The sequence below is a fragment of the Phycodurus eques genome, chromosome 2, assembly GCF_024500275.1.
Source record: "Phycodurus eques isolate BA_2022a chromosome 2, UOR_Pequ_1.1, whole genome shotgun sequence".
NCBI classification, from domain to species: domain Eukaryota; kingdom Metazoa; phylum Chordata; class Actinopteri; order Syngnathiformes; family Syngnathidae; genus Phycodurus; species Phycodurus eques.
In genome coordinates this window covers 30,853,073-30,872,019 of record NC_084526.1, presented here as the reverse complement: position 1 = coordinate 30,872,019, position 18,947 = coordinate 30,853,073, and the positions used below count along the sequence as shown (strand labels likewise).

The 18,947-nt window shown below is 41.5% G+C and overlaps 1 protein-coding gene across 1 annotated transcript in view; it reads right to left on the bottom strand.

The window, feature by feature from the left end:
• Positions 1-11,342: 11,342 nt before the first annotated feature.
• LOC133416038 (leucine-rich repeat-containing protein 4C-like) overlaps positions 11,343-18,947 on the bottom strand; it is a 74,670-nt gene continuing 67,065 nt past the window's right edge. Inside the window, exon 2 of the mRNA XM_061702666.1 lies at positions 11,343-16,044. Within this exon, the coding sequence (XP_061558650.1) occupies positions 14,122-16,017 (1,896 nt within the window). The 5' untranslated portion in view covers positions 16,018-16,044 and the 3' untranslated portion in view covers positions 11,343-14,121. The remainder of the gene's footprint in view (positions 16,045-18,947) is intronic.

Below are 18,947 nucleotides of genomic sequence, written 5' to 3'. Positions count from 1 at the left end.
CATGATGTTTGCAGATGACATTGTGATCTGCAGTGAAAGCAGGGAGCAGCTGGAGGAACAGTTAGAAAGATGGAGGCATGCACTGGAAAGAAGAGGAATGAAGATTAGCCGAAGTAAAACAGAATATATGTGCATGAATGAGAGGGCTGGTGGGGGAAGAATGAGGCTACAGGGAGAAGCGATAGCAAGGGTGGAGGACTTTAAATACTTGGGGTCAACCGTCCAGAGCAATGGTGAGTGTGGTCAGGAAGTGAAGAAACGGGTCAAAGCAGGTTGGAACGGGTGGAGGAAGGTGTCAGGTGTGTTATGTGACAGAAGAGTCTCTGCTAGGATGAAGGGCAAAGTTTATAAAACAGTAGTGAGGCCAGCGATGATGTGCGGATTAGAGACAGTGGCACTGAAGAGACAACAGGAAGCAGAGCTGGAGGTGGCGGAAATGAAGATGTTGAGGTTCGCTCTTGGAGTGACCAGGTTGGATAAAATTAGAAATGAGCTCATCAGAGGGACAGCCAAGGTTCGATGTTTTGGAGACAAAGTTAGAGAGCGCAGACTTCAATGGTTTGGACACGTCCAGAGGAGAAATAGTGAGTATATTGGAAGAAGGATGATGAGGATGGAGCTGCCAGGCAAGAGAGCTCGAGGAAGACCAAAGAGAAGGTTGATGGATGTCGTTAGGGAAGACATGATGGCAGTTGGTGTTCGAGAGGAGGATGCAGGCGATAGGCTTACATGGAAAAGGATGACGCGCTGTGGCGACCCCTAACGGGACAAGCCGAAAGGAAAAGAAGAAGAATGGAGGAATTTTACGATGAAGTCTATCATTACTTATCGAAAGGGACTCACGACAGTCAGACTACTGCCTTCATGACCCAAGAGCCGAATTTAACCATTCGCAAGGCATCAAAATGTTACACAATCAAAAGTTACTTTTTGACTTAACGTTACATTTATGACTCTTTTTCAATTCATATTTTCAACACATGAATGCCATTGCGTTTCTGGAGCTGCATTTATTCAAAATGTAACCAGAAATCACACATACACTCTAAATGCATGTTTGTATTTTCCTGCTACATTAGATAAGCAATTGTATTCCAGCTATCAGGGCAAGCTCCAATTGGTAGTGTTTATAGTGCTAAGTTGCCTATGCATATGTCCACCATCTCTATGGAATTTTTTTTTTTTTTTTGGGGTTCACAATTTGTTTTCCTACAGGTTTTGCTACATGTAGCAGGTTTTCTGCATCATACCAAAAGACTTTCTATGCTATGTACAGTGTTGGAACCTGCCGTGAATGTGGAAGGTTTTATAAAAGCAGCAGACCTGGTATACATCTTGCACTGGATAATCTTGATTATATAAACTAATTACACACAGTATCGATGTGTGGTGTCATAACTAGTCATATAGACATACTACACTTGATCTTAGCTCACATGGCATGTAGTCATTTGTCATTGGTCAGTAGGATTTTTATTGTTTATTTCATTATTATTTCATTTTCAGCATATGTTGTGACAGGGAAAAGGCGAGTACAGCAGGCTATGTACACTGACGACCCTCATCCAGGATACTGTGCGGTCACTTCGGCAGTCAAATGCAAGAGGTAAACAGGTTTTACACACACAATTAGACTAAATTAGCTTGTTGAAATATGTTCAGGAGGTTGAAGGTATGAAAAAATAATTGACTTATTTATTAGAAGAGCTTTACAATAAAAGTATGTTCATTAGTTTATTTTACCTTTTATTTCTTGATCATAGGTTTTTTTTTCATAATTATTAAAAATCTTTAACAGGGCATGTATGTGTCCATTACAAATGTAAAAAAGACATTACACTTATGAATGTTGTCACTCCTTTTCCTACATCTCCAGAATCTCATCCTGGCTGTCAAGAGGAGCAGACACTGGATCCTCTGTGACATTTGTACCAGCTCTTTTGCTCATGTGTGTTTTATGTAAATAAAATTTGAACTGAGAAAAATATGCACTTTTTTTTTTTTTTTTGATTAATTGATTTGTGAATGCAGTCAACATTTTAAAATGAAAATGTGAAATTTGCTACCATAGCTAGTAAAGTTAACTTGAAATGAGGTTCTTAAATTATATACTGTGGTGTATAATATTAAATGTTTCGACTTTTTGGTAGGAGGTCACTGCCTTTGATTAATATTTGTATCAATAGGAAGATTCATTTTTAAATATTAATATTGGAACTGATATTTGGTCCAACAAATATGTAAGCCCATACTGCACAACATAAATAAATAAAATTATCTATACCAATCAATCAAACTATATTTCTAAGTGCTTGTCATACAAAGAAATGCAACACGAAGTGCATTACATTAATTCAAATATGAAATCAAAACAAACCTGCCTGCCGCTTGTCCATAGGACACACACACACAGGTTAAAAAGGATACCGTAGTGAGCCTAACCTGAGGCTGAGTACAGAGCATGAAGGTGAGGAAACAGCATATCTCATGGAGCCGTCCACAGGCCACCAAGATGGAGCCCCTGGTGCAGCCATGAAGCGAGAGCCTGCACCTACGGCTACTGGGGACCCTAGACTGAAATGCTCAAAAACTAAATAACAAACCTAAAAATATAGAAGCAGGATACGTTAAGATATCTCTTGATAAAGTACATCCTTTTATCCCATCTTTTTCCATTCAGAAAAGTTAACATATTCAGTATACTTTAACCTACCATAAAATTACATTATAGTTGTAATTCTCTGTACTTTTTATGTGAACACAAATGTTCGAGTTGAATTGAAATAACAAATGGAAAAAAAGAAACCCAAATCTCGAGGGTTTTTTAACTCAAACACATCTGACTTGCGTAATGTAGTAGAGATCCGAGTGGATCTGCCATAGTGTGATGTCATCGGCAGGCGCGTAAGCCACCGAAGGACGCCGATCCAATCTTGCAGCCTGATCACATCTGGTACCGACACCGGACCGCTGGCTGTGAGGGAAATGCACAAACCGTGTGTCACTGTTCCAGCACAGAGAATAACATTGTTAATCAAACAAATTGGAAATATTGAGTCATATAAAATTAGGTCTTACTGTTAATAGAGTGGAAATGATTGCGTTTTATTTGTTCATGAAGTCAGTTGACATGATTTGGACTGTTTGTGTTTCTTGTTTACCAACTACACAGACCATCACAGAGGTAGTAAAGCAGTTGAACCCTCCTCTCGCCGACAGGGCAACATTGGCTGGCATCAGCATGTTGCTTTTAAGCACCATCTATTGTATGAACAGCGTTCTGGAGCTGCTGTGTCCATTATGTCCACGTTTGACATATTGGTCTATTACTGTACAGCGTGTACGTCTTTCAGTCGGCACTTACTGCCTCACTTGGTGTCAAGGCGACTTGCATTGTGTATATATTATGTAACTGTACGGTACCTGTATATTGGTGTCTTGTTCTGGACGGTCTGTAGTTAAGTGTATTCTGCCCTTGTGCAATATGGTACAGCACTCAGCTGTGGCTAAGATTGGTTTATGGCTGATTGTGTTAAGCTTTTACCTTCAACACTTTCAAAAAAATCAAAATCAAAATCTGACCCACACATAGTCATATGAGACAGTCTAATGTTTGGCACATCTGCCTCATAGTTCTGAGATTCAGGGCTCTGGCATTCCTGTGTGGAGCTTGCAGTTCTCCTCATGCTTGCCTGGGTTTTCTCCGGGTACTCAGCTTCCTGTTACATTCCAAACACTTGCATGTTAGGTTAATTTAAGACTCTAAATTGTCCACAGGCAGGGGTGGGTAGGACTTTAAATAGTTACTTGAGTAACCGTAACTAAGTAGTGAAAAAGATTACCACTCAAGTATTAACTGGTGAGTAATTCCTGAATTATTTAGTTTTAAATATTGCATGAATGTCAAATAGAGAAAATATGAAATAGGAATATGCCAAAAACAGTAATAGATTTTCAAATAAAATTTGTCCGTTACAGCCGATTGTCCGTTACATTGAAGCACTTCTTTTTCATATTACTGTACAGTACCAAATTATTGTTTTGTACTTTTTTTGAGGGCTTAAATGCCAAGTACAGTACAAAATTATTGTAAATAGATATAAAAAAGCTTTAAAATGTTTGACGTTTTACATTTTGTCCCAACGTATCACGATGGTGTGCTTGTCGTCGATGCCATAGACGAACAGCTTGACGAAAATACTGTATCTGTACCAAAAATAGCATGTTCCAGACTCCGGAAACGTGTGTGTTGTATTTCTCTTAAAGTTAACACCGCCTTCATTTGCACTCTCTCTGCGCAAAGGTCTATGCCATTATGGCCAAGACGTCAATGGATAGCCTGGAAATGTTGCCACATTCAAGATGGCCACCACATATCAATGCTTTCCCTTTGTTGGGAATTTCGCCGCATTCAACATAGCCGCCACATAGGCCCGGGCGTGTCTGTTCGTGAATCTCGTCATATAGTATATCTGTGACCCGGAAATACGCGTATCCCAGTCTCAGCCTATATTACACTAAAGCACCAGTAAACAACAGTGGGCAATTGTGGAACTAATGGACTTTGTCAACGGCAGTTTAAGCGACAACTGGACTATTTTTGGACACATGTACTGTCCAGACAGTCAGTTACTTCCGATATCTGTTGATTCGGGGTCTGTTAAATCGAAGTTCCACTGTGTATTGAGACAATAGAACTTAACACCCCGGTCACCAGCTCTTCCAGCTCATTCCCTCAGGTAGGCGCTACCGATCAACGCAAACTAGAACTAGTAGACATTCCAACAGCTTCTTCCCTCTTGCGATCAACTTCTTAAACACCTAACCTATAATTCCATTACAACAAGCTGGCAATTTTTTGACTTGAGTTCGTTGTCACATTTCTGTGGGGGCAATTATGTATTACTCGTGCACTCACTGTAGTTGTCTCGCCATGCTGCACTATTTGCATATACTGGCCACTCATGCCAGAGTAGCATCTGCTCCATTTGCACACTGATTGAGGAGTATCTGTAACATTTGCACAACCAACATTGTCCCAGATGATCGCACTACTCGTCACTTTAAACCGCATACACTCCTTGAAGTCTCAGCGCCCTTTGCACAATGGTCATTGCACCGGACTATTGCAATATTAGTCGTTCGAACTGCTCGAAGTGCTAGAGGACTCTGCATCTTTTTGCACAATTGTTTTTTGTCAATGTCTTGATGTCCCCAAAGTGTTCTGTAAATTGACTGTCTGTTGTACTAGAGCGGCTCCAACTACCGTAGACAAATTCCTTGTGTGTTTTGGACATACTTGGCAAATAAAGATGATTCTGATTCTGATTCTGAAGACCATCTGTCTGCCAATTCAAGTTCTACAGATAATGGGTCATGCAAAAGGAAAACAAAACCTGGTTTAATCTGACACTATTACAGTACAATAAGACCTTGAAAAACTGAGCAGCATGCTATGAAAACATTTCCCGTTTTGGAGTAATTTATGGACAACATAAGTGTTACACGAAAATGTGACTAACATGATGGAGTCACATGCTTTGTGCCTTTGGCAATTGACCCACCAGCATAGTTTAAGCCTGTGCTTGAATTATCAAAAACATGTTTTTTTCCTAACCACCTCTGTTGAAAACATGATGTGGTCAGGAGAAGAGGAGAATTCATGAAGAAGTAAGGCAACAACTGTGAAATTGTGAGACCTGGACTCCACTTCAAGTAATTTAGCCTCCGCGGATGTTCTTTTGTGGCGAACAACTCTTTTCTTACATGACATCATGCATTATTAGGATGTTAATATAACCTAAGAGTAGAGTGAGAGTAAGTAGAATTGTAATTTTCCTTAAAATTACGAGTGCCAATAAAAATATATATAATAGGATAATGGGATAAAAATTTAGTAATGTAATGGTTGACATAGCTGACTTTCATGTATGGGATTGAATACCGGTCATTACCATTCACGCTTATCCTTTCAATTACAAATGACCATGTAAATATCATGTGCAATTGAAGCCTATTGCATTTGTATTTTTTGCACACACCCATAACCCATTTTATTACCTCATTCTCTCGTTTTATTTATATTTATAAATTTATAAATCTACAAATATATTTATATATATACTGGACTTATTTGGGCTAATCAGGGGCCTCGGGTCTCATATTTCGTGCCATATTATATGTGAATGTCTGTTGGTATGACCAATACATTCCTTGTATTCTCAAAATTCATGATTGACCGGTGATCATTCCAGGTTATGTTCCACCTAAGTCAGCTGGGTTAGTCCCCAACCCCTCTACCGACACACCCTTCCCTCCACAACCACAAAACATTCTCCACGGTACAAAAATCTATGCACATTTTATCTTTTGCGTTCCAGTCAAATTCTCCTCATTAAAACTTAATGATAAACAAGTCACTTAAATGTGAGTGTGTATGCTTGTTTGTCTGTCCAGTATGTACCCTGAAATTGACTGCCGAACAGTCCAAAGTGTAACCCGTCTCTCGGCCACAGTCAGTGGTAATAGTCTCTAGCTCACCGGCGGTCCTAATTAGAGTAAGTGGTAAAGAAAATGGGTGGATGGATGATTACAACACAGTAAGAGCTCAATTAAGATTCGAGTAATCACCCAACTCAAATGAGGCTGCCACACTTCCATTTACTGTGGTACGAATTTCCTTAGAAAATGGCCCATTTGATCGCAAGCCCGAGGTTTGATATTTTAAGATTCCCCGTCACATTGCAAGCTGTCTCTCGCGCCACCTTTCATGTGTAACAGGTGTTATTAGAACCTTGATTATGGACAACAATTGTCACGTGGCAAACCATCTGTTTCACAGCTTGCCGATGATCCGTTCAACCTGGCGGTCTCCTTTTAGAACGAAGCTCCGCTGAGCAGAGACTTTCTGAAAGAGCATGTTTGCACTAATAATGACATGCAATTAGTGTTTTTATTTTTGAATTTTGATTCATTTATTTCACTTTTATCCAATGTGGTAGAGCTCCATGGACTAGAAAATAGCATCTGTCAGAACCTGTTAGAAGAGGGCTAAACCTATCTGTAGAATGATTAGAATTGCACCAAATCAGATGCAAAATAATAAGAACCACAGAAACTAAGGATAGCAGTTCCCATGAAAATTGTGTGTGGATGCTGAGGGATGCCAATTTCAGAAATGAAAAGATGAAAATAGATCAGAGTATTTTCTTTTCCTTTCGGCTTGTCCCTTTAGGGGTCACCACAACGCGTCATCCTTTTCCATGTAAGCCTATCTCCTGCATCCTCCTCTCGAACACTTACTGCCCTCATGTCTTCCCTCACGACATCCATCAACCTTCTCTTTGGTCTTCCTCTAGCTCTCTTGCCTGACAGCTCCATCCTCACCATCCTTCGACCAATATACTCAGTATTTCTCCTCTGGACGTGTCCAAACCATCGAAGTCTGCTCTCTCTAACTTTGTCTCCAAAACATCGAACCATGGCTGTCCCTCTGACGAGCTCATTTCTAATTTTATCCAACCTGGTCACTCCGAGAGCGAACCTCAACATCTTCCTTTCCGCCACCTCCAGCTCTCCTTCCTGTTCTCTCTTCAGTGCCACTGTCTCTAATCCGTACATCATGGCTGCCCTCAACACTGTTTTATAAACTTTGCCCTTCATCTTAGCAGAGACTCTTCTGTCACATAACACACCTGATACCTTCCTCCACCTGTTCCAACCTGCTTGGACTCGTTTCTTCACTTCCTGACCACACTCACCATTGCCCTGGACGGTTGACCCCAAGTATCTAAAGTCCTCCACCCTTGCTATATCTTCTCCCTGTAGCCTCACTCTTCCCCCACCACCCCACTCATTCATGCACATATATTCTGTTTTACTTCGGCTAATCTTCATTCCTCTGCTTTCCAGTGCATGCCTCCATCTTTCTAACTGTTCCTCCAGCTGCTCCCTGCTTTCACTGCAGATCACAATGTCATCTGCAAACATCATGGTCCACGGGGATTCCAGTCTAACCTCATCTGTCAACCTATCCATCACCACTGCAAAAAGGAAGGGGCTCAGGGCTGATCCCTGATGCAGTCCCACCTCCACCTTACATTTGCCTGTCACACCTACAGCACACCTCACCACTGTTCTGCTGCCCTCGTACATGTCCTGTATTATTCTAACATACTTCTCTGTCACTCCAGACCTCTGCATGCAGTACCGCAGTTCCTCGCTGGTACTCTGTCATAGGCTTTCTCTAGATCTACAAAGACACAATGTAGCTCCTTCTGACCTTCTCTGTACTTTTCCCATCAACATCCTCAAGGCAAATAATGCATCTGTGGGACTCTTTCTAGGCATGAAACCATACTGTTGCTCGCAAATACTCACTTGTGTCCTGAGTCAAGCCTCCACTACTATTTCCCATAACTTCATTGTGTGCCTCATCAACTTTATTTCTCTATAGTTCCCACAGCTATGCACATCACCCTTGTTCTTAAAAATGGGCACCAGCACACTTTTCCTCCATTCCTCATGTATCTTCTCACACACTAGAATTCTATTGAACAAGCTGGTCAAAAACTCCACAGCCACCTCTCCTAGATGCTTCCATACCTCCACAGGAATGTCATCAGGACCCACTGCCTTTCCATTTTTCGTCCTCTTTAACGTCTTTCTAAATTCCCCCTTACTAATTATTGCCACTTCCTGGTCCACCACACTTGCCTCTTCTACTCTCCCTTCTCTCTCATTTTCCTCATTCATCGACTTCTCAAAGTATTCTTTCCATCTATCTAGCACACGACTGGCACCAGTCAACATATTTCCTTAATCACCCTAACCTGCAGCACATCCTTCCCATCTCTATCCCTCTGTCTGGCCAAACTGTATAGATCCTTTTCTCCTTCTTTAGTGTCCAAGCTGCCATATATGTCATCATATGCCTCTTGTTTGGCCTTTGCCACCTATACCTTTGCCCTATGTCACATCTCAATGTATTTCTTTCGCCTCTCCTCGGTCCTCTCGGTGTCCCACTTCTTCTTAGCTAACCTTTTTCCTGTACTGTGAGGTTCCACCACCAAGTCTCCTTCTCTCCTTTCCTCCCAGAAGAAACACCAAGTACTCTCCTGCCTGCCTCTCTGCTCACCTTGGCTGTAGTGGTCCAGTCCAGAAGCTCCTCCTGTCCACCGAGAGCCTGTCTCACCTCTTCCCGAAAAGCTCCACAACACTCGTCCTCGCTCAGCTTCCACCACATGGTTCTCTGATGTGTCTTTGTCTTCTTAATCTTCCTCCCCACCACCGCAGTCATTTTACACACCACCATCCTATGCTGTCTAGCCACACTCTCCCCTACCACTACCTTACAGTCAGTAACCTCCTTCAGATTACATCGTCTGCACAAGATGTAATCCACCTGCGTGCTTCTACCTCCTCTCTTGTAGGTCACCCTATGTTCCTGCCTCTTTTGGAAAAAGGTGTTCACTACAGCCATTTACATCCTTTTTGCAAAGTCTACCACCACCTGTCCCTCCAAATTCCTTTCCTGGATGCTGTACTTACCAATCACTTCTTCATCACCCCTATTTCCTTCACCAACATGTCCATTACAATCTGCACCAATCACGACTCTCTCTCTGTCTGAGATACTCAGAACTACTTTGTTTAGCTCCTTCTACAATTTCTCTTTCTCCTCTAGGTCACATCCTACCTGTGGGGCATAGCCACTAATCACATTATACATAACACCCTCAAGTTCAAGTTTTAGCCTCATCACTCGATCTGATACTCTTTTCAACTCCAAGACATTCTTAGCCAACTCTTCTTTTAAAATTACCCCGACTCCATTTCTCTTCCCATCTACACCATGGTAAAATAATTTAAACCCTGCCCCTAAACTTCTAGCCTTACTGCCTTTGCACCTGGTCTCCTGGACACACAATATATCAACCTTTCTCCTAATCATCATGTCAACCAACTCCTGAGATTTTCCTGTCATAGTCCCAACATTCAAAGTCCCCACATTCAGTTCTAGGCTCTGTGATTTCCTCTTCTCTTTCTGCCTAAGAACCCCCTTTCCACCTCGTCTTTGTCTTTGACCCACATTATTTCTAATTTCCACCGGTGCCCTGCAGGTTGACGGCGCCGGTGGTGGACGTTCTTAACCCGGGCCACGACCGATCTCATATAGAATTCTTTGGATGAAGCTCATATTTGTTTGGCAAAGTTTTAAGCCGGATGCCCTTCCCGACGCAACCCTCTGCATTTATCCGGGCTTGAGACCGGCCTACAGTTTGCACTGGCTTGTGCCCCCCATAGGGCTGCATTAAATTAATCAGAGTATAATTAGAGTTATCTCCATCCTTGGCACTGTTCCAGCATAGGGATGACATCAGAGCCATCTGATCAGATGATTAAAAACCATTAGTTAGGCTTATTTTACAAGCGTAACAGTCCAAACGGAGCAACACATTTTTAAAATTGATTGAGTTGAAGTCTGATGAGGGAAGGCACTTCTTGGTCCCATAATTACAGGTTAGAAACAAGATCAATCATTTTGTGATACTTGATATTAATAATTCATGCAATTTTAAAATCTTGAGTGAGATTGTGTGTAGGTCTAAAACAGGTCATGATTGTATAACAACCAGTATAGATTTAACGTCAGGAGAAAGGACTTTCCAATATCTTGCTTTATAAACAATTGAAAGTCATTTTTCCAACATCAGCCATGCACACACTGACCTCGTCACTGGGCTTCTTTCTGTTTGAATCAACTCCTCTTATTCACACCTGTATTGATGTCTGGTTGATTGTAGCCTGCATTGCTGTCACTGGAGGGAACTAGAAAATTAACTATACAAATGTTCTTTTCTGTGCAATACTGTGTATGTAGTGCTGAATTTATTTTTACTCCAGCAATGTTGTTTAAGGTTATCTTAGCAGTATTTATGAGCAAATGGAATTTGGTTTATTTTGCATCAAGCTGTGATTTGCTAGGTACTGTAGATGCAAATGACGCTTTCCAAGGTAGAGATTCATCGAAGATGAAACAATGTGTCTACCATTATGTGACAGGAGAAATTACACTTTCTTTGCCTTGCAGAAAAAGATCTACTTGATATAATTGTGAAAGCTATAGTACATCTCTTCAAAGTGTATTCCTCTAAATTATGTAGTCTGCATGCTAGAAGATTTTTTCTTGCTTGAATATTTATACCCATGTATTCATTACAAAATGGAATAAAGAGAACAAAATACTGACAACATCATGACGATATGCTCCATGAAAGCTATTAGGAAAAAAAAAAAGCATTTTATTCATATTCATGTACAGAAAGAACTACAATCTCAGGTATCAATAAGTGGACTTCATCCGCAGAGAAATTAGCTGGACTTGTACAAGCACAGTCTCTTGCTGTTCTTTTTTTCTTGTTTTTATTCTGCATTTTTTTAAACAATTGAAGCACATGTAAAATTATTAGCTTAATATTTTTTTTGCAATTTTTTTTGGAACTGTTTTATTTTTAATTTATTTATTTATTTTTTTGTAGAAATTTAACCATTTGATGGTTGTTCTCTCCAAAAAATAAGAGAGCATATTCCTACAGACAGTAACCATCCCCATACATACACCATTGGCAGAATAACTCACAAGAATTGTGTGACCTTGGCTTGGGTTTTGCACAAAAATCAAGTTCACTCTGCTGGTATTTCATTTCCAACATTCTACACATCTTTCTCAGTCTTGTCGCCAAACAGCCCCTCACATTGGGACAGTTTCCTCATGTACATAACACTAGCAATCCAGAAAAGAAATTCAATCAATCTGAAAAAAAAACAAAAAACATCTCAACCCTCATTCCGAAATATATATTCGTATATAAAATCCCAACTGTTTTAATTATAGCCAGCATCAACACTGAATCAATAACTCACCAAAAGCATTGAAAATAAACTGAGGGCACCAAGACAGAAAAGAGTAGAAAAGGGAAAGAATGGTTCACACAAGTGAATGTTATTATTGATGCCCACATCATTCATAACACCACCAGAAAGGCCGGCATTTTCAAATCCATTTCTCCAGTGTGCACTCACACATTGGTCTTCTCATATATACTTTGCTTCCATCAAATTTGTAATTGAGAACTAATGAAAAAAAATGTGGGTGACTAACTGATCAGACGCAGATGCGTCTGTGAGTGATGGGCCTTTATTATATTCCTCCTCCACGGTTGCAGCCCTTACTGAATTTAAAGTCAATGAAGGAAGGAGCATTGTAAAAATAAACTGGTCACAGTTTCAAATCATGCACCAATGTATTTCATTTAAAAACATGAGGCTGCAGATCTCTGCAATGATGATGTCATATGTTGCTCTAATTCGATTACTCCATCTGTAAATGACAATTAAAAATTTTCAACTTTATAAATAATCACTGCCATCTGTGTAATCATCACTGGGAAATCAAAATAAGCTTGTTGAACAGACGAGCAGGCATATCTACCACATCTTACTTTCGGCACAAGGTCACTGTTTCCATGGAGACAGTCTGATGGCTAGTTTTGCCTCCTTATGCCTTATAAATTTTTTATTCCGCTTCCTTCATATCTTCCATATTTCAGTTTGAAGACCCCTCATGACCGTTGTGGATCTCTCCTTCCTCCACACACCTACTGTTCTTCCTTTTAGCTATCCGAAAGACTGAATTAAAAAAAAAAAAGCTGACTACAGAGACAATGTTCTGATGGATTATAAATGATGCAGCATCAAAGTGTATCCTTTTTTTTTTTTTTTTTTTTTTTTTTTCATCTGACAACGATGACACCGAGCAGGGTTTGGTTCCATATCAAAGTTCTCGACCCCTGATAGATGCTCGGTATATGGATGATGAAAAAGTCTTAACGCTGTTGGGTTATCAGTTTTCCGCTGTTGGTCTGCAAATGAACTGCTGATTCAGTTTAATGAGACATAACCCAGCTTCCCTTTTTTTGTGCCAGGTCCCTCGCCGCTTCACTGAGTCCGTTAGCCCTATTTGGATTGGTCTGACAGGGTCACACTACATTACAAAGCTGCCTCATTTGCCTCTTTATCTGTACCAACAGATGGACGATCAGCACATGAGCTCGTGTGACCCAAGGGTGATGGCGAGGTAACGTGACACTGCATGGACATACATCATAACTGGGTTAAAAAGGAGGCTACTGACTACAGCCTTATGCTCCCCTTCATTTTCTCAAGCAATATTCTGCCGTCGTGCGGCACATGCCGACGGCTAACGCGAGACAAATGAGACATGGCAAGGGGTGGGGAACGTCCCTGAATTAAGCAGCAGTGACAATCAAAGGACAAGCATGAGGACACTGAGAAAAGGAGAAGGAGAGAGAGGAGACAGGAGGCTTGATAGACATGAGAAAATGAACAGGAAAAAACAATTAAGAAAGAACTAAAGTGTAAATAATAGGTAAATGGCGGCGTTACTCATCTTAATTAAAATGAATGATATGTGGCTGCTTTAAGGAGCCACAGGGAGAAATGCACATACTAATTTGACTGATTTCGTACTCAGACACGCAGGCTTCCCTATGATAACATCAAGAGCTTTTCCATCAAAAGATTCTCCTGAATGGCAGCTAGAACCGCATGATTAGGAAAATTAACTCATCTTACTGTATGCTGGGAATCATATCGACAGCTGCCTCAATGTGGACTCATACTGAACGACCATCAAATGAATGCTTATAAACCCTAAAATAATGCCAGCTTCGACCAAACACTTAATTCAATGACCTTGTATTCATTTCAGTATTAGACATTCCATATTCACATTTGCCAAACCATTCTTTTCCTTGTGCAATATTACAGAGAGAGGGAGTGAGAGAGGAAAAAGAGAAAGCAAAACAAGCTAAAAAGCTATCACAATTAGTGTTTGTCATTTAGTCACAAGACATACTTTTTAAATAAATAATCTTTGTTTTTGTAAAGACACTTAATAAAGTAGCTTTTGTGGTTCCTTTGCCAAATGTTGATTTAGCGCCGTCATTGACATTAACTGTGTTAATGTAATATTGCAGTATTCCATCTTCTTTGTGGTGTCCATTGTACTCCTAAAACTGTTCCAGTTGAATTTTAGGCTCAGATTTGGGTCTCTTGTACATTGTCTTTTGAACAGGCTTGAATCAGTAAATGTTCCTGTGTGGTAGAGCTGTGTATGGTACTGAGCATAGAGGGATGATGATAAGTGCTCTTGTAGCTGTTGTAGTGGTTGTAGTGCTCCAGTGGGGGCAGCGATAGGTGTCTGTCAATAGCAGCAACACCTGCAAGCTCTTCTTCAACGGTAATGACTTCCATAGAGGAGGCTGGGCCATCAGGATCCTGTTGGTTATGCTGCTTCCTCATTTTGTAGAAAATAACAAGTAGAACAGCAGCCATAAGTGTGATGGCCACAAAGCAGCCAATGATAATCTTGGTGGTTTTCATCACCTCATCCAGGCCGTTGAGGGCTCCCTCACCGTCCAAATCAAGAACCGGAATGGTGTAAGTCCTCTCTGTGGTCCTCGTTGATACCGGAGTCGTTTTTGTCGTCGAGGATGACACCCAACCGAACGGGGGGAGTGCCGTGTGGCTGTCATCACCTGGGGTCTCAGTGGTCTCCACTGTGACTGTTGTAAAGTAGGTCACCCCGCTGTTTTCCACAGATGTGACATTGAGTACAGCCGAGGCGGAGATGTTGCCCGCTGTGTTGCTGACCATACAGGTGTACGTCCCAGTGTCTTGCATTGTGACGCTGGTAAAGTTAAGTGTCCCATCATTGAGTACAGACAGTCGCACTTTATAAGCCCCGTGTGTCACCAGGGAGCCATTTGGTGTGAGCCAGCTGATTGATGTCAAGGAGCTTGTCCGACATTTGAGCTCTGCACCCATGCCCTCTGTCACGTTTAAGTCAGAGGGTGGCTCCACTATGACAGGAACGTCACACTGAAAGTAGCTGTGGTCCAATTCCCCAATGTAGCGACCTTTAAAGAGTGTCGGAGTATGGCAACGGGCGCAGCAACTCGTATTGGCGGGTACAGACTCCTTCAGCCACCAACTGAGCCACAAGATATCACAGTTGCAATTCCAAGGATTGTGATGAAGGTGGACTCGTTCCATCCGATGAAGAGGTGTGAAAAGGTCATGCGGAAGAAAGGTAAGGTTATTGTGAGCAAGGTTAAGCTCCACTAATGACTGCAAGTCATCAAAGGAATTCCTCTCAATTGTTTGGATATGGGCATGCATCATCCACAGCTTCTGGAGGTTCACTAATCCCGTAAATGAACTAGGCTTGACAATGGAAAGCTGATTTCCAGACATTTCCAGTTCTTCCAGTCTTACCAGTGGTAAGATGTTAGGGATCTCCTTGAGGTTGCACATTCCCAAATTCAAATAGCGCAGATTGCTCAAGTCCTTGAAGGCTCCATCGGAAATAAAGGAGAGACGTTTCAGCTCACCTAGGTCCAACCTTCGAAGCGAGCGGACTCGGTTGAAGGCATAGGATGGTATACTTTCAATAGGGTTGTTCCGAAGCCACAATTCCTTTAGCTTGGACAAATACTCAAATGCTCCATTGGGGATTGTCGTAAGTCGATTATCAAAGAGCTCCAAGGTGTTTAGGCTAGCGAGTCCGTTAAAGGCGCCTATTTCGATGCTGCGAATATGATTCTTGCTCAGCTGCAGAATCTCCAGGTGGCGCAGGTGTTTGAAACTGTCCACTTTGATAACCTGTATGAGGTTGTCCTGGAGGTTTAAGTAACGGGTGTTGGTCGAGATACCATCTGGCACGTCCCGTAGACTGCGACGGGTGCATATGACCTTGCTGAACTGGTTACTGCAAGAGCAGACAGAAGGACAGGTCTGTGCTCGAACTAGCCCGGCCACCACCAAGATCTGAAGGGCCAAGAGCAGCACAAAGAGGGGGTTGGACAGCGCCCCCTTTAGCCTACGACTTCTCATTGTCTGGCGCTGGAGGGAGGAGATCATTTTGTTCAGCATTCATAGTTCATCTGCTGTTTGGGTTTTCTGAAAACACAAAAAGAAAAAGAAAAAGAACTTAGTGAGAAGCACAAATCGGCTTTTGGAAGAGTTAGAAAAAGTTGTTGCATGGATATTTGGGCTTGCACTGCTGTGGAGGAGCTTTAGCACAGGCATGGCGGATTGACCTTCATTTCCCTTACAAGAGTAATAGAGCATAAATATTTATCTAGTTGTAAAGGACCTATACACATAACACATGCATGATGCACCTGCTAAAGTAGCACATTACATTTTTTGCACCCTGGAGCATGGCTGTCATGCTTGTGTTCTCCTCTGTAGATACTGGTAACATAATTTCTCCATACATCAAGAAAATTATGAATGAATTGTGGCATGACAAAAATGCAAATTATGCAAAAACGTCATTGGCTACCCCTTCATGCTCATAAAGATCCAGTAAAAGAACTGGAAGCTAAATACAAAACTAATGCTTTTAATAATTATAATTTAAAGGGGACATATTTTGCCAAACCAACTTTTTCGAGCATTTGGGATGTAATATTGTCTCTATGGTTCCTCAGTAAATGTGAAATATGAATTAAAATCATCCACGTATTACTGAGTTACATATGTTTTTTTGCTGAGAACCCTGAAATCAGGTCATTCGAATTTCTTGAGCTTATCTACGTCACTAGCCTAGATCTCTGCTTTTAAGTTTGCATTACACTGCACTGTATCATCATCTCCCGACTTCTTTAGATTGCATTCGATTGCGTAAATTTATCCAGGGTGTCAGTGTTTAGGATTTTTTTTGCTTGCCGAGCACCAGAAATAGACCAAGACATTTAGATAACATATTATGTACAACATCCTGCACCTACTATGTAACTCATACAGCATGACTGATGTGTTATCACGCCTTATTGTGTAGTGCCCTCCAAGCAACCTACCGGTACGCATGTATCGACACACGACTCAGTATACCACGCATCTCACACACAATATGCCGAGCAGATACAGTAAAATAGGTCACGGGCCATCATTACAGCCACCAATTTTTTTAGAATCCAATCGTGTTTTCGGTTTTAGTGTTGTTGTGTTTTTCTACCCCGCATCCTAACTTGTCTGTTAATCCTCTCCTTCCATCAACTCACAGAAAAGTGCTATAGAAGAGTAGTATAGAAGAGAGTAGCTTGTTTTCTCCCCAGGTAGGCTGCAATGCTACTGCAGCATTGGGAGGCTGCAGAGGGACAAGTGTTGGAGAGAGTGGGATGGAATAAGGCCTCCCACTGACAAGGGCTCATTTTATCTGCCTGGAATCACAAACACTCTGCACTACCACCTAAACAGAGTAATTGTTAAACATAGCAAACACACAAGAATGATTTGTCAATGAAATGTCGCTGGTTCCATTTTACTGCAATGTTTATGTGAAAAGTGTGAATTAAGTGATGATTGTTTTGTTCCCAGGCAGCAATTATACAGTAGACTTGGACATATGCCCTTTTCCTATATATATTTTTTCTATCTGCTTAGAGTGTAACAGGGCAATCCCTTTGCACATAAAGAGAATAGGGAAAAAAACAAATAGATCCAATCCAACATTTTCTCATAATTGAATCTAGACAGCTCAAAATCTATTTAGAGCCTCTGAAAGTAGTTTGCCATTCACATCTAAAATCCCGGGCTCAACATAAACATACACCGAAATTTATTTTTTAGCTTGTGGCACACAAGCTAAAAAATAAATTTCTGATGTTACTGAGATTTTGAGATTTATAGATTAATTTCAAGCCTGACACAAAAGTGTTGTAGTTGCCCTGTTCAACGTTGACAAAAGTAGAAATACTGATGTCCATAAACAAAAACCAACAGTAAATGTTGTTTCATCGTGTAGCTTGTTGTTTGGCAATGTGTTGTGGGTGCGTGAACATTTTTTTTCTCCCAAACTATGGAAATAAGTGTAGACTAGTATAATATAGTATTGTAGTATACACCATGTTACGAGTTTAAGAGTTAAGTCACTTTCCTTGTTAGCAAAAAAAATACTTTGAATACTAGTTATACTTTTCAATGATGAAAGAAAGAAAAGATAATGACTATTTGCCTAATTCTGACTTGGTACCTCTGCAAATGATGTAATGCTATGATAACTGAAGTTTTATACATTTGTTGCAAAGACACTGCAATTTTGTTTAAAAGTGGTTCTGTCATGAGCTGTGCCCTGAAGCTCTTTTGTTGGAGCTTGGGTGGCGCTGTGCGCCCATCTCGCCGTCTCTCCCTCCCTCCCTCCATCCCTCTCTCTCTTCCAAGTAATCAGCACCACCTCTCAGCAATCAGCCTTCATCACCACCTGCATAAAAGCCTGCCAGATCCAAGATCCACTGCCAGAGTATTAATGTTCTCCTGTGCTACTACGGCTCTCAAACCTGCACGTAAGCTACGGCAGTCTTTGCTATACCTCTGACCTCCGTGTTCTTCCTTGTCCTCAGTACCCTTCGGTGTTCCCCGCCATGCTGACCTCCTCCGCCAAGCCATCCACCTGCTCACGCCACCGCCTGCTGCGCTTTCCCTGTTCCGACGAAACTGCCAATACGCCCCAGGGATCCACCTTGATATCCTCTTCAATAAACCTTTCACCGCAACTCTCTCAGCCTCTGTTTGCTTCTGGGTCCAGTTTAAACCTTAACGTGTTCAGAATACTCTGGCCACCATGGACTCAGGAACCCCGGAGGTGCTCAAGCACTCACCCTCCAAGGCGCCCACATAGGTAAACAGGTTAAAATTATTCAAGAGATCATGGAATGTTACACTCCCTCACGCAGCAAGTTTCCCTCCTTTCCTCAAGAATGCAGTCCGACCGCCCTCCCATAAGTCCTCCTTCCGAGCCCACACCCGGCGAGCCATCCCACTTCCCATACAAAGAGCCTCACGTTCCTCCGCCCGAA